At 37.7% G+C, this 27,320-nt stretch overlaps 1 protein-coding gene across 1 annotated transcript in view; it reads left to right on the forward strand.

The window, feature by feature from the left end:
• USH2A (usherin) overlaps positions 1-27,320 on the forward strand; it is a 392,064-nt gene that overhangs the window by 298,036 nt on the left and 66,708 nt on the right. Inside the window, exons 48-57 of the mRNA XM_054195462.1 lie at positions 2,746-2,914; positions 5,929-6,150; positions 11,378-11,601; positions 13,952-14,165; positions 14,539-14,736; positions 15,339-15,493; positions 17,295-17,493; positions 24,218-24,325; positions 24,868-25,051; positions 25,737-25,894. Of these exons, the coding sequence (XP_054051437.1) occupies positions 2,746-2,914; positions 5,929-6,150; positions 11,378-11,601; positions 13,952-14,165; positions 14,539-14,736; positions 15,339-15,493; positions 17,295-17,493; positions 24,218-24,325; positions 24,868-25,051; positions 25,737-25,894 (1,831 nt within the window). The remainder of the gene's footprint in view (positions 1-2,745; positions 2,915-5,928; positions 6,151-11,377; positions 11,602-13,951; positions 14,166-14,538; positions 14,737-15,338; positions 15,494-17,294; positions 17,494-24,217; positions 24,326-24,867; positions 25,052-25,736; positions 25,895-27,320) is intronic.

The raw sequence follows: 27,320 nt of genomic DNA on the forward strand, positions 1-27,320 counted from the left end.
CTTCCTTGTCAATGACATAATTTTAGCATTACTTGAATGCATTTTATTTTATGGATTGATAATGCAGAATCCCTGGTCTGAATATCAATGCAAATAGAAACTAACTATCTTTACAGGACTGCCAAAAAAGTGTTATTTAACAATTTACAGCTGACTGCAGAGGATGTTATGGAGCTACATAATAATAGCACCAACTATATCAATCGGTAATGCCAGATGAGAGTCTGAATGTGTTTTAGAGCTGACTGGACCCCTTTTTGGAAGCTGCCTATAGGGTACTGAAAAATACTGAAGATCTTAAATCATTTTTAACAAGGAAAGGTAGCTGCTGAAACTGCTGTAACATACCTGAGTGTTCAGCCAGGGGTTTTTTTGAGGGAATTAAGGAGGAAAAGGAGAGACACCAGTAATAATACAATCTTATAAATACTGCTCCAACCAGAACGCTTTAAAGTTAGTAATAAAATGGCCCTCCCAGTATCTGTGTGAAATATGCAGAGCAGCTGTTTCTACTGAGGATTCACAAGAGAAGGGGTGTTTCTTAAAACTGGAAACACCGCATGGAAAGTAAAATGGCTGCTCAAGCACTTGAGCCTGGATAATGCCAAAGATGTGCAAGTTTCTTTATCTGAAAGATGTAAAGACTGTGCTTGGGTGAAATTTTGGTGGTGTACATCACTGAAAAGAAGGAAAGAGTACAGGGATGACAAATGAAATCCATGAAAAGAAGAGGAGAAATTGGGCTGGACAGATCACACAGGAGACACGATCCCAAGGGGCACACAAATTGGGACCAACAATGTGTGAGGAACATGTATTTGGCCTCCTTTCATGCAGGTGCATTCAGCGTTTACTGCCTCTGGTGTCTCAAGCTCAGGATGCAGTAAAAAGGACAGGACAGAGGCTATTCTTTCCAAGTGTCAAGAGTTGTTGCTAAATGTGATCTTCTGAGGACAGCATGATAGTACTTGATTTGATATCTTTAAGAATGCTTTTAAATTACTTGGAAATACAGAGAGACCAGGTAATCTTGTAAGTTGCTTTGGACCCAATTGTAAATGAAGAAAAACTCAGCCTGGAGTGTGTGCCAGTCATAAAGAAATATCCAAAAGATGGGAAGCAGAGAAGAGGTGTAAAGCAGAGTCTTGACATCTTAACTAATGATCTGGAAGAAAGAACAGTAGGTTAATTAAATTCAAAGATTGGATTATATTACCAGTGACAAGGTGGACAGCAAAATAATATAATAGGACCTACGGAGACTCTAAATTCCTCAACAGGAAATGACAAAATTCAGCTACATTGGTAGTCTAAAACATGCTGAATGAGAAAGCGTGCTGGAACAGCAGAATGCTGTTTGACAGAACAAAGAATATAAAGTTACAAAACCTCAAAATACAGTGAGGAAAGAGGAACGCCTTCTGCCCTGCCTCGTGTTAATTTTCGGTTACATATTGTTTATGCATTGTGAATTGTAACTTCAGAACCTGACCTAATACTCCCAAGGGTGGTTGAGTAAAGGCCATTCAAAACTGAACAAAACAAAGCATCATGTATTCACGTAGAAGTCAGAAAGAATTTGTTTATGACTTAAGAAAAGTCATAATTTTTTTCTTGCATGTACATATTTATGTTAACATCATGAATGTAATACAAATTAGATGTCCTGAGACTAGTAATATACATTTCGTAAAGTTTTTTGTTAGCTAGTAACTAAAGTACCTAGGTAAACAAAAGATCCTTCTAGAGGAACCCTTTCTTTCTTTGCTGCTAAGATAACCTGATTTAGAACGTGGTTAAGTAAGGAGCAGAAGTGCTCCATGTCGAAAGAAAACAAAGGAGCAGCTCTGCGCTAACTTCTGTGCTGTACTGCCAACTGCATTTGCTGTCTAGCTGTTAAGAGGCAACCTTCTGGCTAATACAAGTTGCACTGACTGTAGGTTCTGAGGTTACAATTTTTAGGACGATTCTACTAACTGTTCTGTATGGTTTACCGTGTCTGCAGCATGCCAGTCCATCGACACGGGAGTAAATGTACAAATAATTATTTGATTGCTCAAGCGTATAATTTTCTCGACAGCACCTAGAAAGAAGTCCACAGTTAAAAGACCTTTTCAAAATTCATTTCCATGTAAATTTTATTTGGAAAAAAGAAATCCCTATATAAATGCTATTCTCTTGAGATCGGATTGTCTGAAGAACTGTGGTCATAAATAAGTGATCATGTGCTATAAGAAGAGAATTCCACTTATTTTTATGTGAAAGAAAACCCAAAAGCTCATATTGGGAAATACTGTTTTTTAGTTGTAAGGGTTTCAGATGACATGTTTCATCATCAATGAGTGAATAAATAAATAAATAAGAACTGGGGAGAAAAGAAAAGGATAAGGTAATTATGGCTTATATCTACATATTGCAATCTACTCCGTGTTGAGAGACTCAAACAGCCTGTAAGGCATAGGAAGATGATTCCTATTAATGGACTATTTTATTAAGGTGCAGGATGGTTCAAAGCCACAAAATAGCAACATTCTGTCAGACACACAGCAGTTTATTGAAGTCTGATAATGCTGGAGGGCACAGGATTTTAGAAAAGTTACATTTTATTTGACTGCAGTCATATTAGTGTCCGTACTAGGATGTGTTGTACATGTTTTCATATACGTTGTTTTGCTGGAGGACATATTATGTTCTGTTTAACAGATATTGCCTTACTGATTTTTTATTTTTTTTAACTACTTCTAGGTATGTTGTAATGGGATTCTGCACGACAATAAACCTGGCTTCCAATGCTGTGAGGACAAGTACATTCCATTTATTCTTAATTCACCAGGGGTTTGCTGTGGTGGTCAGATACATGCTGTGCAACCGAAACATCAGTGCTGTGGTGGTTATTACACTAGGGTATTAGCAGGTAAGAGACAACTCCTTTCAAGTGCTTGAAAGAAACAAAACAACAAAGTTGATATAGCTGTTAAACCAAGGAGAATGAAAACATAGAAATAAATGTGGGATTTATCAAGGTTTCTAGATGTCTTTGAGACCTGTGTTCAGTGGGATAAGCAAAGAAAATTGCACTGACTTTGTCTTCTAAACACAGTACATGCTGTTTATACAAGAAAGGCTTAATTGATGAAACCTGATGATTGGGTCATTTCCCAGAGAACTAATTTATGCCAAACTATACTTAATTGCAGTAAGTGCTGCATAATGGGGAGGGCAGTTCTGCTTAATAGGAACACCATCAGGCAATTTAGTGGTGCGGTTTAGTTCTCTGCTTGACTTGACCCCATGTGATTTTCCCTAGCCATTTCTTTTGTGGAACAATTGTTAGCGGTTGGGGTTGGTATTATGGATTACATCACTTTTACTTGTTTCTGCGTTGTCTACTCTCTGTTTCTACCAATGTTACAGATTCAAAGTACACATCCCATATCTATTATCTTTGATGGAAATTAATCCTTTTCTTAAGGCTGATCGTACTCTTATTCTCAGAACTGTTTGGGAAGTTTGCCAAAACTGTGCTATTGTCCGGAGTTTGGTTTTCCAGTTTGTTGGTGGGTTTTTGACAGGGAGAGGGGAGGAAAAGGGGGAGGAGAGCCCTTTCGGGGGCAGTGTTCAGAGCATATATCTCTTTGTAGGCAATTGTCAGGTCAGGAGCTAAAATGCTTCCATTACTCATGAGCTGGCATGCATTCCCTAGGCTCAGAAATGCTTGAATTTTTGCCAACACATTCAGCACATCCCAAGTTCTGATCCTCTGAAAAGTAATCCATATATCACAATATTAGAATGCCTTCCATGATGTCACCAGAAAACTGCTATCACATGGAAGAACCACAGAAGAGTATTTTGCTGGCCTCATTAATCTCAATGCACCGAAATGGAGAGATTATACTGTGACCTCTGTCCCCATCCAGTGGTCTATGTTAACTAGCTTAATGTTGTTTACATCAAGAAAGAAAAGCATAGTGAAACAGAATGTCTTATGTCTGAAAGTAGTTCTTGTTCAGTCAGCAGTCCACAAGCATGAAACTGTGAGTGTTTGAACATGATTTTAAACATTTTTTTTCCTAAGTACACTTGCTGCATTCTCTTTTTCCATACTCTAAAGGGCAGCAACATGAACAATGTTGGTCACTTTTTTCTTTTTTATTTTTATAAATATGCTAATAACCTCAAGCTAAATGTTAATGTGGGTCATTCTTTGATAAGGATAACAATTAACTGGTAAGACTGCATGGTAGTTTTCAGAGAGGGAACATTTTCAAGCCTAGCTTGGAATGGATCCCATTTTGAGAGGTTAATGAGAAGGTTACTGATCCTTTGTGTCTTATGTCTAATAGTTCTTTAAAAAAAAAACAGTTTTATTTCCAATAGATGTAAGCTACATTCTGTGTTTTAATATTTTCTCTGTGTAGCAACTAAATTAGTTTCTGAGGAATGCAGGAAAATATGATGAAGTATCTAAACTGATTATATCTATTATACTCTAAAAATTTGTTCTCATCTTTTTTTTGTTTATTATTGACTTTATTTGATAAAGTTATTTATACAGGAAACTCTCTAAGCATACATATTTCCCAGATGTTGTTTGGCCAGCTTGATAGCTCTAGATGTACTGAAGCACAGTGGGCTGAAGGCATGAAGATTACAAATTAGCAAGGCAGGAATCTCAGTTTCTGAAACAGTAGTGCACAAAGAAGTGCAAGCATCCATCCCAGAACTAAGATGAGAGGAGAGATTCTTAAAGCAGAGCAGCACAAATAATGCTACTACCACCCAGGCACCTCTTCGGCAAGGAATGGGGGGGGGAGGAAAACAGCGTTCTCCCTCACCTGTTATAATCGCATCCCATGTTTATTTCTGACAAAAGGTGCATTGGTTTTAGGGCTCTCTGTCTGTAATTGCCAACCTTGCAGAAGAAAAGGACTTGAAATATTACTTTCAGTGATAAAAATGAGTTGTAAAAATCAAAACACATTTCTTCTATTAACAATCAGGAATCCTAATATTTTAATCACCCCTATTACACATCTTCAATAACAGAACAAAACCCTACTCCTTCCAAATGACATTAGAGACACAGAAAATGTTGCAACACAGAAAGATAATACAAAAATGTAACGTTTAGAACACTGGATCAGATCAAGTGCAAACACTAGCGAATGAAAAATTATTGCCATTTACCATAATTTTTGTGTCCTTTATAGCAGTATCTACTTCATTCATAGCACCCAGTTTATCGCAGCCCAGCCCACCCCACCCCACCATTACAGTGTCAGTCTCATTGGCAGCCTCATCCTAAGGCCTTTTCCTGCAAAAGCTGGTGTTTTTTCTTAAGTAGAAGCTAAGCCCACTGATTGTGATGGTGGTATTTAATTTTTAAAGTGAGTTTAATCTTTAAGTTCTTTGGGAGATGAAGTCCTGAGCAACACTGAAAAACTCTTTCAGCAATGCGAATTAGTCCTTCAAAAGGACATTCCAAAGTTTGGAATGATTTTTGAGGAGACAAGGAAATTCTTTGCTGAGAATAAGTAGGCTTACTGTTCTGTTAATCATAGCAAGAACGAACTCTACTATGTAGCTGACTCTACTTAAAGGTTTTCATCTGTATAATTATCATATTTACAGAAATTATTTTTGTTGCTTTTCTCATTTTGTCTCTGTCATGCTTGAATTTTGATATCTCATGGAGCCTTGGCCCTGAATTCATTAATGCATGTTTCTTTAATTGTTATTATAAATGAATATAATACTTTTATAGCATTCTAAAGTACCAAGTGATTCCATGCTTTCACACGGAACGTTTTGTACATGAAGCTACTAGTGTGTGAACTCAGACTTGTTGCTACCAGATGAAAGCCTCTCAGGGATTCCAAGAGCTATAAATGCATAAAATCTTTAATTGCATTCTTAAATTGACAGGAGAAGTATGTTGCCCTAATGGAGAGCAAAACAGAGTTTCAGTTGGAATTGGTGACTCTTGCTGCCAGGGAATGCCTTACTCCACATCGGGCAATCAGATCTGCTGTGGTGGATCCCTCCATGACAGTTTCAATCAGCAGTGCTGTGGTGGAGAAGTCATAAGCACAGACTTGGTCTGTTGTGGAGATGAAGAAGAGGGGACTGCACACAGACCTCTCACAGGTAAGCGATAAGTTTTCAAGAGAAAAGGGTCTTCATCTTTCTAAATCTCTTGTGACACAAACCATTCAGCGGTGACACACTCAGATTTAAGGTGTGTATGCCAATTTGTTAAATGATGTTGCCCTTTATTCACCTATTCTGATAGACTGCAGAATGGTGAGCTTTCAATATGCCTTTGTCCAAAAGCTGTAGGGGCTGGAGGCACCAGAAAATTCAGGAGTGCGTGATCTTTCATTATGCCAGTCAGGAAATAGGACCAGTCCCCTTTCAATGGGTAGAGCAGAGGTTAGACTTGGCCGCCTTGTGCTGCCATGGATCCCAGTGCAGGGATTTTCCATTTGCTCTGAAGATGTGGGGTTAGTCACCTAGTAATTGAAGATTACGGTGCTTGGTGGTCCATGTCCCTCATTTGTGAATCTCCATAGGGGTAAACCTGCTGCGATTTAAAATTAAAAAAACTTAATCCCTAGCACTAGTCACTTGTTCATCTGGTGTATCCCATTAATCTCTTGCACGCCATAGGATGTTACTCCATCACTCAGAGGTACAACCTGAACCCTCCTTCCTTGTAAAGCATTCTGTGACTAGCTGGTGACAGCGATTGGAGGTATTATTACAAAGCCTATTCAGGTATTTTCATGTGTCTTTTCTTTCCAGAGTTATTAGACAAATTATATGCCATCAGCCTTAGGCTTTCTCAGCCTGACAAAAAGACTTCAGAAACAACTGTGGTCTCAAAGGGGAGCCCGATTTCAAAACACAGAAATAATGAAGGTTTAGTAGCCAATTCTGCTTGGTGTACAGAGATGAGTGATGCAGTGCTTTCGCCATATGCGTGCCAGTTTGAGCCTCTAGTTGTACAACTAAGGATCTCAATATATAACGAAGAATCCAGATCTGAAGGCTGAACTCCTCCTTTCCCAAAAAATGAGCCCTATCTTCTTCTTATTTTGTATTCGGTGGATCCTTCAGCTGCTGTTGCATCCAAAGTACCGTAGTTCTGTGTTGACTGTCGGGAAGGGCTAATCAGAAGAGCCATCGCAAGGCTTTCTGTGGTTTCTATGCTCTCCTTCCCTTCTGGTGGTGACTCATGGAGTGAGTGCTGTGAACAGCACCGCTTGCATGATTTTAGCTCCCCCTCACTGTGGTCCCTAATTGTGCCTGATCTACAGCACCTAGCAGGGCTCACAATATCAGCTCCGCACAAGGCCCTCTCGCATTGCCACGCATTGTGTGGCTGCCACAAGACGGGGCTGGCTCATAAAACATCTCTTTATGTACTTTATTACTTAAACTCTTTTATTTGCCTGCAGGAGCCCTTTAACAAAATCACATTGAATTGACTTTCTCACACCAAATCAAATCTCCCTGGTCCCAGTTCAGTTGTCTTTGTCAATATGTATTTTATAAATGGAGTGAATTAACAGATGCTGTTGGAACAGAACTGCTGGGGTAGCGTTTATGTTTTTACTGCTCTCTCTGGGCAGATGAGTTGTGTAGGAGTGTAATACAGGTATCTTGGGATGAAAGTTATGTTCTTCATTTCAGTATATATGTATTCTTAACAGTTTTTTTCCTTAAATATATTTATTTAAAAAACCTTTATGCCTCTCTTTTTAAAATGTGTTTAGCCTATAGCGCTCTATCATTTACACCATTTTTCTTGAGAATGGGTCAGGATGACATTTTTTTGGCTATTAAAAAAGAAAACAGTGGCTTTTTCATCATTTACAGGTTTTCTGTGAGGACTTTATGCTGTGAGCCAGCATACAGCTGAACACAAATACAGATTTGAAAGATGAATTAGCACCATAGTTGAAAAGAGATCATATTCTTTTGCATTAAGCATAGAATAGATTGTGGTTTCTTATCATATCGTATACATCACGCTCAATAGGGTTTTGCTTAATTTCTTAGAGTAGTTCAGCCTTGCTAAATACATCATGAAAATGCACAAGCCAGGCACAAAAATCTACCTGGTCCCTGTCCCTACTATTACAATGATTCTAATGGAAAAAATACACTCACATAAAAACATAATTTACTTATCATTGGCAAATGGATAAGTAGAATTTTGCAAGAATATGGTAATTGGAAAGCTGATCTCATTGTCTAGAAGGAGAAGAGATAACAGGAGTGGCTTTATGCAAAAGCTGAAATGCTTCTGAAGCTTTGTTTTGTAGTTGGCAATGAATGCCATGGTTAAAAATATAATGGCAATTTAAAGCTTTTGTTTGGGAGTTTTTGTTTCTTGAAAAAACTATAGAAGAAAAACATGATCGCTACAAGTGCAAGTCTTGTGCACAGCCTTATTGTTGCATGACCAGTTTGAAATCAGCGTGTTTCTGCAGAATCTAGACCCAGGTTTGCACTGAATGTTGGCTTAAAGGTAGAAGTTTTTCATTTGCCATTGTATACCTTTTTCAGAGAGCCTGTCCTGGAAAAAGAGATGCTTTTTCCATCTCACATTACTCTTTTTTTTTTTTTAATTTCTTTTTTCATAGGTTTTATTTTTCACCCCTTGTTGGCCTTATTTAGTGGGGTGACCATAGAGACATCTACTGGCAAAGGCTGGCAGTGATGCCATTGTATACACACATCCTGAGCCCCACTGCTGCAATGCGATTATTCAAAGTTGTCTATTTCTGGCTATAAAGGATAATGTCAGCTAAAACCACTCTTGGATTTTCTCTTTAAAAAAAAAAAAAAAAAAAGAAGAAGAAAGAAAAAAGCAGCTAGTAAAATGCCACTATACTGACATCCCAGAGTCATGAAAGATGATGCTTTGTACTCTTGCGGTTCCTGATCTGTAGTAGTTGCAATACCCACATGTAAGCCAAGGATTTTTGGAGTAGTTTGCAATGTACACTGGCTGTGTATTTTGTTGATCCTCTATTCTGGCTCCAAAGGCTAAGCCTTTTAATACTCATTTTTCCCTTTTGAAAGCAATGGTTTTGCAGATTTACTAAATTAGTAATTCATCACTCAGCTATGTTTGTAATTTTTTTCAGTTGCTGGGGATGAACATGAAATAATTGTTGACAGAAATCACTGCTAGCAGGAAGTGTCTTTTCCAGCCCATGGATTTTCTTTTTGCTGTAATGCATTATATGCCTACAAAACATAAATATATAAAGCATGACATGCACATTCCAGCAGATTTACAAACAAATAGTTTGTATTTTGATATTTTGCTGAATTCAGCAAGGTTTTATAGGAATTTCTGGATCCTTAAGCAAGTGCTTTTAGAAGGCAAATCAATCCGTCAATATTACAGGGTCCTGTTTTGTTTTTCTTGGAGCATATTTAAAATTGTACATTTGAGGTGTCAAGGTTCAGGAGTCAAGTGCTACATGTGATAAATTAAGCAAAGGTCAGAGGCTATGCAATGCAGTTTCAGAAGATTGTCTACCTCTGCCTTTGCAGCTCATTCATGCTGAAGTGATGCACTATGGGAATTACTACCAAACTCCGCTCTGCAACATCTGCTCTCCCTAAGTGAGTTAGTGCACGTCAGACATCTTTATGTCAGAATATTGCAGTGATGGATGCAGTCTTCAGAAAATGCTGCATAAAAATCTGGTGTGCCGTTCTGGCCATTAAGTGAAATTACTATTTAAATTAATGGCGCTGTCACAGTTTATCTGTGCAAAGAATGAACGCTGATTAGGGTATTAAGTAATTAGCAATTTATCACACTGGAACAAGGTTGATAATAATTAAAGAAGTAATGGTTTACCAAAGAAACTAGAAAGGGAGTCACTTCTTGTTATGTGAGTGAAATCTTGGCTGAAAAATTTAATTCAGTTAAACAAAGATGAGGTTCGCAGTGAAAGAATACAGCCTTGTTGGTTTCAATAGAAAAACAGTTCATTATCAAAATTTTGGTTTGCCTGTCAAAAGTCCCTTGGGGCTGTCTGAGGTGCTTATTGGTATTGAATTGAGTCATTTTCTGCATTAATTTTCTACTTAAAATCGGTAGAATCTGAGGACGATTTGGAAAAAGGGTGTGAACAGGCAGAAATATTTACATCTCAGAGAGCTGGTGATCACAGTTTGATTTCTGTGAATGGAACCAGCCCTGAAAATAGGTAAAGTATGAAAGTGACACCATTTTGAGTCCTTCCAGTGATTGGAATGAAATGTTCTGAATGCTTTAGCAGGATCATACCCTTAAAGAGTAATTTTCATTCTGTATGACTTCCTAAGAGATATTTGCTAAAATAAATTGCAGTGAGAAAAGCCGCCACTTTTGCATGTGTTTTAAATGTCTACATACTACAGAAATTATGTCAAATACAAATTGCTTTGCAGATGTAACAGTATATCACAGAACTGGGGGTTTTTTTTGTGATGTCTTCCTAGTTGAATTAGTAACATTTATTTCACTGTCAATTATAGAGGTGTTTGTAGCATTTGGTTCAGAGTTAAAACCTACCCCTTTCTTTAAATGGTGTGGGGTTCAAGGCTGGTATTTCACAGTTGCAGAATCGTTTATGTGAATATTTGGAAAACTACCGTGGTTATGACACGCTTTTACTTTTAAAATAAAATTATTAAAAATAGAAGAAAGACTGTGGAATTAACTTTGGCAGCTTATCGATTCCACTACAGAAATGCAAATTATATTTAGATATTAACTTTTTAAAGAGTAATTCTTTGTATCAGTTGACTGAAGCTGCACTGTGGGTATTTGGCAAATCACCCATTCGGTTCTACATACCTAGTATGAACCCACACTTTAAAACATAAAATATAATGTGAAACATTCTGGAATGCTAAAATGCACTGTTGGAAGGCTGCCCATGTAAGGGGGGGATGAATGAGACCTGACTGGAAAGTACATGGAGAAGCTTTCTCAATTTCTACGTTCTACAGGAAATTTTCATCAACAGTCTGTCTTCGACCGCTGTGCACAGTACTTTGGCATGGTTTTTCATAGCAAAGGTTCTTACACAAGTTCAGCAATGGTGTAAGTTGATTGTAGGGGATCCCTGTTTATTCCTCTAATTCTTGATTGTTTTCAGCAGGTCTAGAAGTCAGGACGCTTATTCAGCCACCTCACATTAGAATTTAATCTCGCTTTAGCTAAATCTGCATAATTCCAGCTGCTGCTGGTTTTATGCCAAGCTATATGCATTCAGAGCTTTCTCCTTTATTTATCTATCTATTTATTTATTTATTTAAATTTCATATTCAGATATATTTTTTTGGTTTTTGGTTTCAGGGATGTTCTGTTGTGGGCAGGAATACGTGAATATGTCAGATACCATATGCTGCTCAGGTTCCAGTGGCGAGTTCCTAGCACATGTTAGGAAGAATGACCAAGTGCCAGTAAAATGCTGTGAGACTGAACTTATTCCAAAGAGCGAAGAATGCTGTAATGGAGTTGGATATAATCCTTTGAAATATGTTTGCTCTGACAAGATTTCAGCTGGAATGATGATGAAGGTAATTGATAGAAAATCTCTCGGTAGCTCCGATTTGACGATGGAAAGAGAAATACACTGTTCATAACTATTTTTCTAAAATAGGAATATAAAAACTCTTGTGTGCATTATTCATTTTCACATTACATCCATATTAATACCGAATGAGTTCACCATGATTGATGTTATTGCAATGAATTCTAAAGGAATTAATAATGATTAGCTGCCTCTGTGAAGTGTTGCCCAGCACTTCAGATTAGTGCAGTGGCTAAAAGCTGGCACACTAACAAGACTGGCATGTATAGGCAGCTTCCGTCCTGTGACCAAAGTTCCTGATGATGTTCCTTAAGGGAAAATTGAAATTGAAGTGGCCAGTTCTGAAGTATAAAAATGCTATTATATTTCAGTTTGGGCAAGCATAAGACATAGATTCCAGCCTCCTAAAAAAAAAAAATAAGTAAAAATAAAGCAACTAATATTTTCTTGGTGGACTTAATCCTGATCCTATAGAAAACCAGTGGCAATTTTGGATAAGTTTCATCAGTACTAGGATAGGTCCCTGTAAAACTTTTAGCAACAATATGGGTATTATATTTTTGGTGCCTTTCATGCCTAAAGAATGACACAGTTTATTTTCACTATGTTTTAATGTAAGATTAAACTGGGCACCATAAAGGCTAATTCCATCTTTTCTAAGAGTGGCCAGTGACTGTAGGTATCAACGTGAGACAATTTGGCCATCTTTCAAAGCTGCAAAGTCTTGCAACTCTGGTTGAATACAATAGAAATCTTCAAGAATTAGCATCTTGGTGTTATACATAAACTGTAAAAATATTGTCAACTGTTATTATAACTGTTATCATTATTTATATTTATATTGTTTATATTTTTATATTATTTATATTTCGAGAGAGGGAGAAAGTGGATGAGAGAGAAAGAAAGAGGGTTGGATATTGTGAATTCTACAATATGGAAATCAGGTAGATATTATTGAATTTATCACTAAAGTAGAAAGAAAAACGGATCACATCCTGACACATACAGGTGTTCCTGTATCCTTTTTGTTCATCTGCTAAGTTAATACACAAATATTCTTCCATCTTCTCCTTTTCATGTCATTTCATTTTCAGACTGAATAATTTTCTCCCAGAGAAAATCCAAGTGTTGTGATGAGTCAGCTACAGTTCCTCAATGCATTGTATTAGTAGTTCACGCAAGGCAAAAAAATGGCTGAGAATAGGTTAATGAATTCTGGAAGATAACATGCTAGATCCATGCCTTAGGTATAATGTTATAAACAAAGGAAGTGCTTTGTGTTTCATTTACCCACAGTAGAAAAGAGATAGCAGCCCTGGCTTTCTGATACGTATAGATTTACTAACATTAAAAGGACTGATATTCTGGGACATATTCTGGAGCTACTTTATATGTGAATCCTATCCATCTATATCCTACATCTTATATTGATAATCTATGACAATGTAATTTTTGTGAAAGCCCCAAGTTTGGGAAATTAAATTAGCTGAGGTTCATAATCAGCTAACAAACTAATTTCAATAGGTGAATTAAGGAAGCATTAGATATAGTCTGTTTGTTCTTCGTTCTAAAGTTTGTAGCCTAAAGGGCAGAAATATTTGTAGCAAATATTGCAGTACATTTCTTCCTGCAGCAACCTATATTTTATGAGAATTACTGCTCTCTAGCTTATGGTTTGGCAAAAATATTATTTCATGAATTTTAATGGAAACTTGTGGATGTTCAGTGTATATTTCTATTTCTGTGAATTGTTCTTTATGGGTTAAATCTTATATCTGCATCAATGTTTGCAGAGGTCCTCTTATTGCAGCAAAACTGCTGTTTAGGAGTGATGTGGTAGAGGATACGATTTATATCACCCATGGATAGAGTTCTCAGCCGTGACAGCTGCCAAGGAATTGCATAGAGCCCTCTTGTGTACTTGGCAAGCTGTGTGAGGAGCTGGGAATTTGCTACTGATTTGCCACGGGATATTGGCCTTTGCAGGGGCAGCATGTTCAAATTCTCAGATAAAATCCTGCTCTTATTTGATTATAGACTCTTCTGCTTTCAACAAACCCAGCCATTTGGGCTTCCAGTGGTTAACATTTGCGATGTTCTCATGTAAGAACCCTCAAGAAGAATGTTTCTTTTAGAAAGGATTATAAAAGCATTAATGACCAGAGACAGTAGACAGGCCAAAGGCTGAAAAGGTCTCCCATATGCTAGAAATACCAATGTACTCAATGTGGTTACTTGATTTTTACATTGCATAAAGACAGAGAAATACTAATGGAAGCATTTGTAAAGAAAGGAAGATGCGATAAATATATTCAAATTTTATGTGTATTCCTTAGGTAAAAGAAGAGTGCAAGGCTAATATCCTTTGCCCTTTATCTATGGAGGCAACAGCACACTGTGGAAAGTGTGACTTTGATCCTAGGGAGAGCATCTGTGCGTGGATAAAAGGTTCACAGAGTGCTACAGAAACGGAGATAAAGGAAGGTGTGTGTCCAGAGACTGAAGAAGAGACTGTCTACACAGGGAGTCCAAACCAGTATTCATTTACAGGTAAGGAAAATTGGCATATCGGGTTGGCAATTTGCTAGTGCATTTAATTCACTCTGGAGAAAAAGTTGTCCTGAATGCTATCAAGTATTCTAATTAAATGTGAAGCAATTGTAGTGAAGTAGCATTCTTTAAGAATTAATCTGTGACAGTATCTTCAGGGAAATGAAATGAGTAGCAAGAAACTCTGTGAATACATAAGGTCTAAACCTACTTTAACAGAAGTTGGTAGAAGTATTGCTCTATTTGAACAACTTCCATATCTATCTGTCTTTAAACACAGAAGTAGTCCCATAGGCACAGAAAAAAAATAAACCAAAAGTATTTTGTATTTTCATGACTGAGATGATCCATATGTAACTTTTTCTTCTCCTAGACCTGAACCTCGAACCTTTTATCACATATGAGTACAGAGTGGCTGCTTGGAATAGTTATGGAAGAGGCTTCAGTGAAATTAGTAGAGCTGTCACTAAGCAAGATGTGCCACAGGGTGTAAGTCCACCAAAATGGGCCAAAGTGGATAATCGGGAAGACATGATACTGCTAAACTGGGAGGAACCACTTCAACCAAACGGTATTGATATATGTTAAAAAAAGACTATGTTCTGTCATTCCCTGGCAGTGTTCCAAAATCACAAAATGTTGCTTATTTAATCACTGGCACTGAAATATATGTATTCCTAACCTCTGCAAGAAGGATTTGCTCTAGGATGAGATCATTTTCATTGCAGATAAGAGTAGAGTCTAATTTCACAGAAGACAATTTAGTATGTCGCTAAGAAGTGCCCAGAAGCTTCTTTTGAGAACAGTAGTAATAATAATAGGAAAATATGATCAGAAAATCACAATCATGTTACAAAATATTTGGGGAATGGGGAGGGGGGGAGTGCAGAGTGGATGTTATTCATGTTTCTTTCGGGAAATCTTGCTTATTATTTTCAAACAGTGAGAAAACTTGGAATAGCTCTCAATAAAAATTGAGAAATATTGAGATGTTGATGTAGAGGTTGAGGAGAGTAGCTGGTAATTGACATTAGCTGTTTAAACAGGATGATTGTTACAGTGGTCGCCTAGAGATTTAATTTAATATTTTCTGTGTGCGGAGTAAGTTATTATAGTATACCATCACATGGGATTTCTCAGCTAGCAAAAGGGAAAACTTTCTTTCTGCAATAGGTCTTATTCTTCACTATATCATTCTCCGGAATGGAATTGAGCGTTTCAGAGGAACAGAAATGAGCTTCACAGACACAAGTGGTGTCCAGCCATACCAAGAATATTCATACCAGCTGCGAGCCTGCACTGTTGCTGGTTGCGCAGACAGCAGCAAGGTTAGTAAATTGGTCTTTATGGAACTGGTGCCAGAATTTTATCAACCAGTGTGGTAACATAAAAATGCTTTTGGAAAGGTGTAACTTGAAGACATAATGATTATTGAGTTAGCAAGTGAAAAACATCAATAATCGTATTTGGATTCAACTACTGACAGGTGATTATTTGGAACCTAAGGTTGATACAAGCAAGTGGAAGAAGACAGCAGTGTCTCAGTCTTGGGAAAGCTGAAATTGCATTGTAGGAACCGATGTTTGTTAAAGAGAAAGATGGACATGATAGAATAGAGTAAGGAATATTAAAATGCACTTTCTCTAAGCCTTGAAATTAAATCTTTCCTTCTCACTAGGAGGTCTATGGGCTCTTCTTCCTTGGTATTTCTTAGTTTGTCTGCTTTAGCTCTACTCTACCAATTTGTTCAACAACCTTCTCACTTAGAGCTTCCTTCCACTGTATTACCTTTCAATGGCTTTCCATGTTCTGCACCTGCTTCAGGCTTTGCACTCCCTTTGTGTGCAACCTGCCCTGCTTCAGTTTTAGGCAAACGGAATCTCTTCCCTCCCTTTGTCACTGCTTTGTTTCCTCTTGTGTCACTTTGAATCATAGATGCCTTTCACCAGCATTACTATTTAGCCAGCTCTAGTTTCTGTTCTGCAAAGTAGCTGCCTTGTATATAGCTGCCTTTCCATAATTTGGAAAACCTATTTCTTAAATGACCTCTTTTTCACAATAATATCCTTGCCTCTATGAAAATTAATTTCTAGGACATCTGTGGCGCAGAGGTGGAGAATAATGACTCTGCTTTGTAATTATAATATCTATGGGATTGAAAAGTTGATTTTTTTTTCAGGTGTTTAAATGTTTCTCTTATTGGTGCAAATCTCATCCAAAAGCATAAGAAAAGAAACATTGATGCAGAGGGATGGAGATAGGCGCAAAGTCCTCTACCCCGACACAGAGCTCCGGACTGGAAGCTGTGTACGCACAGTTGCTGCAAGCATCGGCCTGAGCTAATAAATCCTGCTTATTTCACTTGTCTGTAATTAAGGACTTCACTGTTGCAAACACTGAAGTCTGCAAGTAGGGACTGATTCCACCAAATGCACTAATATATTATGGAGGGCACATTTTATATTTACAGCATAATATAAATACTTTATGGTGGTAATAACAGGAAAAGAAAAGTGATTCTCAAAGAGAAAAAGGTCTGACTCACTTATTAAACCTGTGTAATTTGAAAATGCCTGTGTAAGAGATAGTAGAGACGTGTCAATAGAAAACTAGCTTTTTCCTTTTTCTTCTTTTTTTTTTGTAGAAAGAGCTTAACAAGTGCAAAGTTATTCTGCCTTTCAAAATCTGGTTTCCTTACAGAAATATGGAGTTGCAAATAACTACAATAGAGTTCAGATTGCATGGGATATATGGAGGCTTAGCCCCATGTTTACTGGTGCTTAAAATATATGAAATCAGGCAGTTAAAATGCAGAGACACTGACAAACCATATGGAAGAGAGTTATCAAGAGTTTTGAAGCAATACAGTTTTTGTTGTTTCACCCTGTGCTATACACTGCAGCTAAAACGTGGTGAACCTGTTGTGATAAATTGTAGACATAGACTTATGTAATGTATTCAAGGTCAGATTTCATTGTGAAAAAGGAGGAAAAAAGTAACTAGTTCTCCAGGCCCTTGGTAATGATATGCCAGGCCAAACAACATTTTAAAACAAAAGTGACATTCTCATTGATCATGGTATCTAGTGTACTATTACATTAAATTGATGTTTAATTCATATGTCTTCAGGTAGTTGCAGTCACTGTCCAAGGAGTCCCAGAGAGTGTTCAGCCACCAGACGTCAGTGCTTTGAACTCAACAGCATTACATTTAAGCTGGATCGCACCCAAGAAACCAAATGGTATCATCAGAGAGTACCAGATCAGTCAAGTAGGGAAAGGACTTATATACACTGACGCTGCAAGCAGAATGCAGCACACAGTATCAGGTAAGGAGGCAGAGCTCTCTGACAGGCTAATGTCCTGTCCTTAAGGTATAAGTCAGTATTAACATATCAAAAATGCTACTTGTCAGTAACTTTTAAATCCCTAGTACTGTGCACAGTTTAAAATGCTCTATGATGACTTTACGTATCTTAAATTTATTTTTTTTCAATCTCTTTTGTTTCTGGCTGCTTTTTTTTTTTAATATTAATGGATTTAATTTCAAAATTTTAAAATAAATCTGTCCAGCTCAATTCAAGATGCATAATTGTGGTGTGCTCAAGGTCTCAGATATTCTGTGTAGGCTTGCCATCCCTTTGTACAGATTGAATTCTCTCTTTTACCGTCATTAATGTGCTTACTGCACATTACTGTTGAAGTCACTAGTGCTGCTGTGAATGTGTAGCAGTGTAGGAGCAAGAAGGATCCGGTACTTTATGCCTGAGATAACAAAAAAAGAAAAGGAAGACAGAAAGGGAAAGATCCTGGATTCTGTTTATAATCTTCTATATTGCTTATAGCCATTTTCTAAATACTTAGTGAAATTTCACTAGTGTGTGTGTATCTGAAAGAAGATATAGTCAAGGGATTTTGGGGGAAGATTTGACTCAGACCTCAAACGTATTATTTCCATGTATTCAATTTTTAGTTATCTTTGAATGTTACACTGAAGCAAAATTATTCTTAGAAATGTTTCTGTTGAACACAAAACAGGAACATAAACATTCTGGCATATCTTTTTTCACCCTTTGACCTCAGCCTGCTCATCAAATTCTTGTATCTATGATTTTCAGGATTTCATAAATACTTTTTTTTTTTCCTTTTTTTCCACCCAAGTAGGAAACTTAGAGATTCATATATTATACACGCACCATATGATAGCCACCCAAAGAGGAGAAGCTGACTTAGAGCATATAAAACCTGTACAGCATATATGGCACCCTCAACCATACCTCAAAGCATGAGTCCTGAGTCAGAGTGGATCCCTTAGTGCTTTAAAAGAATTCATCCTTGCTGTAGTCACTCACAGAGGAGTAAAGGATTGCTGTTCCTCTTTCACAATATCGTACTCAGGTGTGAAATTCATCAACTGTATATTACTCCTGTCTCCATATTCAGTGCTTCTGGACATGAGATACTGGAGTATGCCATTTGGTGGTATGTGTTCTAGAATTGCAGTTGTAAGTTTATGCTGTAAAAAACACCTACCAACAAGGAACGATTTATCAAACCCAGTTGAAAAATACTTCTCGTACTCTCACTTCCTTCACAAAAGGCGGTCATAATTCCAGAGTAACTGAGATTTTAATGCAAGCAATACTGTTTTTCTTACCAGTTGGAAAAGAGAGGAAATGAAATTACCTTGTCAGAAACAAGGATCTTTTTTCCTTTTGTGTGCCTGTTCTATTAAGCCACTGTCCAATGCTGCCATGTTAAGCCAGGAGTAGAATAAGTGATCGTTCCTCCTGACAGTCATAATCAAATTTTGTGCTGTTGTCTGTGGGAGCTTCCTTGGGTAATAATGTAGAATCCATGGCAGTGATTTAGCAATGTGGATAATTATTGCTCTCTGAATTAAAAGAATAAGATAAAACAATCAAATTTATTTCATACATAATCTCAAATATTTGAACTGTTATCTTATTCCCTGTGGATGTATGTTTTGATTTTCTCATCTTCTTGTTCCTTTTTTCTTTTTTTTTTTTTTTCCAAAACTGTCCGCTTTTCCCTGAGCAACAGTTGAACGTTAATGAAGCTGTAGCATTAGTATTTCTTGAGACTTTGAATCTAGGGTCTTGCAAATAACAGACGAGAAGGCTAGCACCTTGCCACTGCACCATTGTCTTGCTGCTTATTTTTAATTACATCAAAGCTTTGGAAACATGATCCCACAAATGCTTTGTGGGAATAGCGGTGAATGTGCTCATCATGTGAAATCCATAAATTGCTTATAATCCTCTCAAGATGTTAAAAAAAGCATTAAGTAATTGAAGACAGGAAGTCCTCAGTTAATTATTTAGAGGTGTTATCAATGCTTTAAGCAAACTGAAGCATTTTCTGCTATCTCACTGAGTTGAATGCCATTGGGACCTAGGGGCAGCAGCCATCATCTTCTCATATTCTCTAATGCAAACAGCACATGGCAGCTTGTCAATAAAAGACCTTTTTATATCATTTATTACTGAACACTTCCACTACCCTGTACAGAACAATTTGGATGACAGTTATGGCATTGTTTCACTTTGTGTTACTACTACTTTACAAATGGGCCTGCTAATGCTCTGCAGTGGGGGCCAGGCAGAGGGTAAGACTGAAGAAAATAATTAGGGGAATTGTAAAAGAAAGCTAAGAGTGCCCTCTTCAGCAGCAGCAGGTGGGTTTATAGCAAAGATTCTTCTCAAGTCCTGCATTTTAGTACAATAAAGACAATATCCTGAGTATTTGTATGATCCATCATCTTTAGGTAAAAGCCAAGCAAGATCATTGATGTTTATTTTAGTAAAAGAAACAATATTAAGAAATACTTTATGACTGAATTGTTTGAAATTCTTTCATCTGAACATGTTCTCCATTTCAGGGCAGTGAAAAATGAAGAGATACAGAAATGTTGTCACTGGTCAACTCTATCTCCATGCAGCACTTAATCATTAGTAATATTTGTCTAAAGGAAACTCTTTGGGGTGGAGGGATTGTGTGAGGCTGTGGTCAGCAATCTGACATCCTCCTGAGTAAAATTCCCACAGTGGGGCCCAGGAGTGTTAGCCTAGGAGCTAATTACTGACCTTGCTGGAGCCATACCCACAAATGGAGACAAACAGTACCAGAAGGAATTGATTTGGCTAACAGAAGAATGCCTTGTTAAAAAAACACTGTTTCACAGCCTTTTGAAAAAATGACAAATGCTGCAATAACAAAATAGTCTGCTAAATTAAAAAAAAAAAAAAAAGGAATACCCCCCCCCAGTAACAGACCAAAAATGAAGACAGGAGAAGTATCCTCTAGTGAACAATCAGGTAGAGGAACTGGAAAAGCAAAATGCTGTTTATGTTTCAAGATTATTTTACTTGTTATTTTTGTTATTAATCTCATACATAGATTTGCACAGAGCTTTCCAAAGCACACGTTAAAACAAGGCGTTTAATGCAAAGCTTTAATATTCTAGATAAAAATCTGCTGTGACTGCTCCATGTATGACTAGAGGTTTCAAGTATCAGAATTTCACCAATAAATTTAGTGAAACCATGTGCTCTTTTTTTAATGCCCATTTTTCTCTTTAAAGTGTAGTTGTAAATGAGTATTGCTTTATTATGCATGTTTCCTTTAAAAGTGAACATGACTCCCTTTAGGGGAATTCAAGTAATTTGTTGCCACAGTAATCTTTTCTATCCTGAAATGTTAAATACTTGGCTTTCCTCCATGCCTTTGCCTCTCTCTAGTCTGCAACTGTCATTTTCTCCCTTCTTACTTTTCATACACAGTGTTCAGATGATTTTTCTTCTCCTCCAGTTCATGATTAGGTTACTGTCAGGGCTGTCCCTCTGAGTCATCTCTTTATTTTCTCTCCTTCATGTCTTGTTCAATTTGTAAGCAGCCTGCATGTCTTCCATTCAGTATTTTCCTTCTACATAACTGTTGCTTATTCTTTCTCTCTATTTGTTTGTAATGTATTTTAATTAAAATATCTTCGCAATGGCTATAAGCAAAGATTTGTTTATAAACAAAGATCTTGCCCAGACTTTTTTTCTTGTCACAGAATTGTATTGTTCTCAAAGTAATTACAATTAGGCACATAAGCTACATGAAGAGTATGTTAGTAAGGTCACAAAGCCAAGCACTTAAAAATTGACCTGTGTAATACTTATGAATTGACCTGTATAATCGTAATTCAGCCTCTTTCACACAAGCACTCTGCTTTACACAGTAGCGTAGTCATTTGTATGTAGGGTTACTGCCTCATTCAGTCCACAAGCTGGGTGTCTTCCAGGGAGGAATAAAAATAAATAAATGAGGACTTCTGTATGTAGGACTGCTGCCTCAGCCTTTGCTATGTTTGGTAGGTTTATTCCTTCTGAGAATCTCAGTGTAGAAGGGCCTAATTCTGCATCTGCCCAGAGCTAAATTTCCTCTCTGCTAGTCAGAAGTCAGGGAGGCGCAAGCCCAAAGTTGGTGTGAATGTGGAGCACGGCGAGGGAGGCAACAGGGATGGTGCCAGCCCAGAGGGATAAAACGTGGATCGTTGAGCGGCTGGTGGCATTGGCCACCAAAAGGAAGAAAGGAGAAGGGGCAGTGTCCTGGGAGGATGGCCAAGCGGCCGCACACAAGGCGGTCTCCCCGCTGGAGCACGCTCCCACATCAGCTGCCTGTTGAGCTGCTGCCAGCCTCCCCTGGGCCTTCCCCCACGGGCCCGGGAGGACATTTCAGCCCAGCCTGCTGCCCTCAATCCCTGCTGGCAGCTGTGCCGGCCTCCAGCCCTGCCCAGCCATGGGCCCTGCCATGCTGAGGCCACCCATGGGCCCATCTCCCAGCCCAGCCCCAGCCCCAGCCCCAGGGAAGTGTCCCCGCTCCCCAGCTGGGGTGGTGGGACAGGCCCTGGCAGGTCTCATAAATCCTGTGGGATTCCCCGGATTAGAAACCTACAGCGAATGAAGTGTGAGACAGCCTGGAGGAGAGATGGTCTCTGGATCGAGGCAGTTGGCTTCTGTCCTGGCTCTGCAGGACATTCATTTCTGTTCAGGCTGTGGCACTGAGGAAGACACATCTCAAGCTTTCACGGTTTGTCATAACTATGTGTTCTTTATTTTCTGGACACCCTGCCTGAAACCTGGGGCCTGAATTGCTAATTCCTGAGCTCTCAGAGCTGCAGCTGAAAGCACTGGGAGTTGTGCTCGGGTGTATAAAGTTGTGCATAACTCCAGGAACTCTGGCAGGTAGGTCCCAGGCATCCCAAATGGCCTCCTGGCAGGTCCAGGGAGGTTTTCGTTTCCCAGTCTCTTTGTGTCTGCATCTTTTTTCTGAGCGTAAGAAATGTTTTCTTTTCTTAAAAAAAATTCTTCTGATACTGTGTTAAGCCATTTGCAATGCCCAGATGGTTGGTGTTAGTAAAGCAACAGTATGCTCTAGGGATGGACACTGCACAAAAAGTCTCTAATTACATACAATTAGGCAGGCCAGAGACCACATGCTAGAGGGAATTTTAGATAGGAGTGTGCCACAAAGGAGGTCAATTCGTATCATACAGTGTCCAACTCTGGGACTTCCTAGTTTATGAGTGTTCAGTTTTGCCATCTTAGTGTTTTCACAGACTTTTTGCATATAATTTGCTGCTTGTTGTCCTATTGTTTTTTCCCTTTGCATTCAGGAACAGGAGCTTTTTTTTTAGTGTATTATGAGGTCTTAAGAGGGTCCTTGTAAACATGTGTGAGAGAGGTTTTAAATGTCTGTGCCTGGTAATACATTTTTTAAGATCAACTTTGAGACACAGCCAAAATAGTAGTTTAATAAACACCCTGTAACCTGGGCTAGAGCATGCTCTGTGAGGGAACCTAATCAGCAGTTAAAGCTGAGCTCTGAGGTGTTCAAGACAGGCTCACAGAGGTCTGCATCTTTAATGATTTAACTGTAAGAAGCCTTTAATGGGTGTGCAGAAATGGCTATTTTAAAAGCCTAGTATCTTAGCTAAATCTTGGGTGCAATTTTATGAGGAGTCCTAAAGTCAAATTCTCAAGCTGCAGGCAACTTGATGTCAAATCTGAAGTCATTGACACACAGTACAAGGATGTTTGAAAATTTCCAAGGAAAGGTTAAAGCCATATATTCTCTTTTAGTCTCATTCAAGGATGTCCAGCATAGAAGGTTTGAGCTGAAAAAGTAGTTTTTAAAAACTTACAAGTTGCTAAAATTAATATCTTGGAATGGGAAGGCCTTGGTTGTCAGTCCTTTTTCTAACTACTTTATAGCATTTATAGTAAAATCTTGTAACAACAGGAAAAAATAGGGAAAAAAATGAACAAATAGAAGTTGGGAAGGGGACAAGAACAGAGTGTATTTGGACTTGTTTGCAGTATAGAAGATTTCATGTTCAAGTAAGAGAGCATTTTATTATCTTTTCTTATTGCTGCAAATATATTTGTAATAAATTTTCAAAACGTTACGGGCTCTTCAGCTTTTCAAGTGCAAACCACTAAGCAATTACACTTTCAGATGCTTAGTTTTTGGAAACCTCTGAACTTCTACGGCCTTTACCAGTGATTGACGTACCAAGAATGTTTAGGTGCCTTCCAGTTAATTTTAATCATTTTGTACAGGCAGAAGCATGGTTTACAAAACCTGATGAAACACACCTTAAAGAGTGGGTAAATTTTCAGATGGTAATGTGGGCTGAGATTTGGACTGTTGTGACTACACTGCAAGTGCCATCTAAATTAATGGATTTGAAGCTAATTCAGATATGCCTATATGAGGGGCATCTATAGATCCATTGCAGCATAAACACACATTCAGTCTGACTTTTTTTGTCATGTCTTTTAAACTAGTAGAGGATATGTATCTAAATTAGCAAGGATTCACCATTTAGATATTATTCAGGTGTAAAATGACAATGGTTCATATTTTATATTTGCCAAAAATACTAGAAGTTAAGTTCGAGTCCAGTAACTTTCAATGCAAAGATACAATACTTGGGATGCCTGATGTCAACATCTCAGTCTAACCTCTGTTTGCTCTTTCTAGGTCTGCAGCCATATGCTAATTACAGCTTCATGCTTACTGCATGCACATCTGCTGGGTGTGCTTCTAGCCAACCACTTTCAGGTCAAACTTTACAAGCTGCTCCTCATGGTAAGGCAAAAAAATGTTCTTATAGAACTGCAAAGAGATGGTCATATGGGCTTGTATTTTCTGATGGTTTAACAAGGTGCAAAACTCTACTATCATCCATCAAGATATCATGTACAAATTTACACAAGAGAATCCATCTCTCTTAGAATATTTATATCTTAACACACTCTTTATACTGACTGCCTGGCACTGCATTTCTACTTTCTTTTTGTGATGATTTCCCCAAGTTCATCTTTAAGTTAGTGAGGTTACAATTAGCAGATGCGTACTTTTTAAAGCACAAATAAATATGCAGAGACAACTGGGCATACAAAGGCTGCAGCCTTCGGCCTTTTTCTCCATTAATCTGTACCTTGTCTAGTTGGTTGCATTTGTTATAGGACAAATACAGAAAGTGTGTTGAATTCTGTCATTTTCTCTGGCAATGTTTTAAGCTTTCATTACATTGCTGAAAGCAATAGCACGAACTGTGGGAAAGGAAAAAAAAACACCCTTTGTATTTCTGTCATAAAATTGAAATAGCGTCATTGTGATGTTAATAGGGGTATGGCCAAAACCTCATCATATTATAGTCAGCTCAACGGAAGTGGAAATCTACTGGAGTGAACCAAAGCAACCCAATGGACTCATTACTCAGTATCGATTATTTCGTGATGGAGAACAGATTTTCCTGGGTGGCAGTACAGACCTGAATTTCACAGATGTTAACCTGCAGCCTAACAGTAGGTAAGGCATGTTAAAGAGCTCTGGTAATATGTGAAAGGTGTTCAAAATATATGCACCTGTGTTTTTAACAAAAGAAAAATCTCTTACAATATTATTTAATTACTGAAAAACTGGTAGAGCACTTTTAGGAGACTTCCAGACGTTGGAAAGACTTAATCAAAGGACTACTTTTTTTTTTTTCCCTTTTCTGGGAATAGGTCATTCTGATTCAAAGAATGGGAGGCGCTTTTTTTTTCTTCTTTTTTTTTTTTTCTCCTTGGGTGGTTGTTGGTGGCTCATTGGTTGTTTTTTTTCCCTCATGGAATATACTTAGAAAAATTAAAGTCTTTATATGATAGACAGCTCTGCATATGGTTTATAATGTTTCTGTGCATATTGAACATCCTGGCTCAAAAGGAGCATCTGCTGATATTTTTATAGGGGCTGTTCTGAAATTGGTTTTGACACTTTTCGAGTCTCTTATGTAAGCTAATGTGAATTTTAGTATTAAAATTATCATGGTAAGTAAAGAGTTACTGTTCTCGCATTAAGAAAACTTAAAGGTGAAAATCTTCACTAATGCAGTGTTTGTAATACTCTTTGTATAGTCTATTCACTTTAAATTGGTGAAAATGGAAATGTTCTATTACTGATATGCCTAAAGCTTCTAACCATAGTGTCTACTGATCTTTTTGTGTTTGCGCAGATATGTTTACCAGCTGGAAGCCAGCACTTGGGGCGGCAGCAACACTAGTGATAAATATGTTATACAAACACCAGTAGGAACACCAGAGAAAATTCGTGTCCCATATAATGTCACAGTAATTGATGCATATTCTATATTTCTAGCTTGGGATGTGCCAGGTAAAAATGTATTTCTATGTAGTATTTTGTAGCAAAATAAAAGGATGGAAAAATTAGTATATTCGGGCAGGCAACTGAATCGTTCTGATGTTTTTATTCTTTGTATTTGCTTTTAGCGTTTGTGTGATTTAAATAACCAGTATCTAAAACTCGTTGTTTCCTAGAGACATATTATTTTAATAATATTGACCTATATACTCAACATGGGTATTGTCAGGATCAGTTGATCAAAAATCCATATGTTAATTTAATCTTGTAAACTATTATTGAGTGTAAGTATTAAGGAAAAAAAAATTTACACTGAAATAAGTTTTTCCTTCTGTTCAGACTAACCATAGTTATTGACAGGGAAACCCGCCAGCCTTTTAGGTTGATGATAGCTATCCTGGCAATTAAAATGTCCAGTTGTCCTGCATGTGTGCAATGTTGAGCTCCTTTAAATAAAGGTGTAAGAGTGTGACACAGAGATCCTGTACTAGCTTTGACCTGATTGAGTACATTTTTTTCGCCAAAGCACCATAGTATTGTATGGACATGTTACCTTGCAGGAAGGTGGGTCCGCAAAGACCCAGAAATATTTCTCCTCTTGTTACTGTTCTCCTGAACATCACCATGTTGTCTTGACCTGCTACAGAGGTAGGCTACGAAGGAATAATTGAATAATAGCATCTTTTTACATGAGAGACTGTGCTCTGTTTCATTAATACAGATCATAGCTTAAGTGATTGGTGTACTTTACTGATGTTATAAAAATGATATGCTGTAGTTATTGTGAGATGATGAGAGCATTGTAAAGGAACAATTTTCTGTCTAGTGTGTCATTCTGTCTAGCGTGTCATTTCCAGCGAGGTTTTTTCCAGTTTCTACATATTGGTTTTTTTCAGTTAAAATGAGGTCAATTTTTTTTTAGAAACTTCAGATGTTTGCATATTGCAATAACAACGATAGGTGTTTTATCAATGAACCCAGGGAATTTTTTGATGTCTCCCCTTCCTAATTATTTAATGTGTTCTTTCCTTGCATAGCAGTCACAGTGGAGTCAATTGGCATTAAAAATAAAGTCACCTAGAAAAAATATTTTGCCTTCAAGGCTGGGATTGCAAGTATTGTGGCAGTGCTTAGCAGCGTTCACCCTACCCATTTAAGCAATGATTAATAAATCTATAATACCCTGAGCTGTCAATCTTTTAGTTTTCAGAAGCACAAAATCCATTATAGAAATGCTATAATATATGAAAAAGATTAAAATCTTAAATTAAACTTTTCCCCCTACTGCCTGAAAGGATTTAGAACCCAGCAGAAGGCAGGTGAATTCGAATGGCATATAATCTACCGTTGGTTTTATTGGAAAGTGACTCATGCTGCATTATAGTTTTGATAATAAATATAATTTAAAGTACAAAATATTCAGCAATATTATAAATAG

The sequence above is a fragment of the Rissa tridactyla genome, chromosome 3, assembly GCF_028500815.1.
Source record: "Rissa tridactyla isolate bRisTri1 chromosome 3, bRisTri1.patW.cur.20221130, whole genome shotgun sequence".
NCBI classification, from domain to species: domain Eukaryota; kingdom Metazoa; phylum Chordata; class Aves; order Charadriiformes; family Laridae; genus Rissa; species Rissa tridactyla.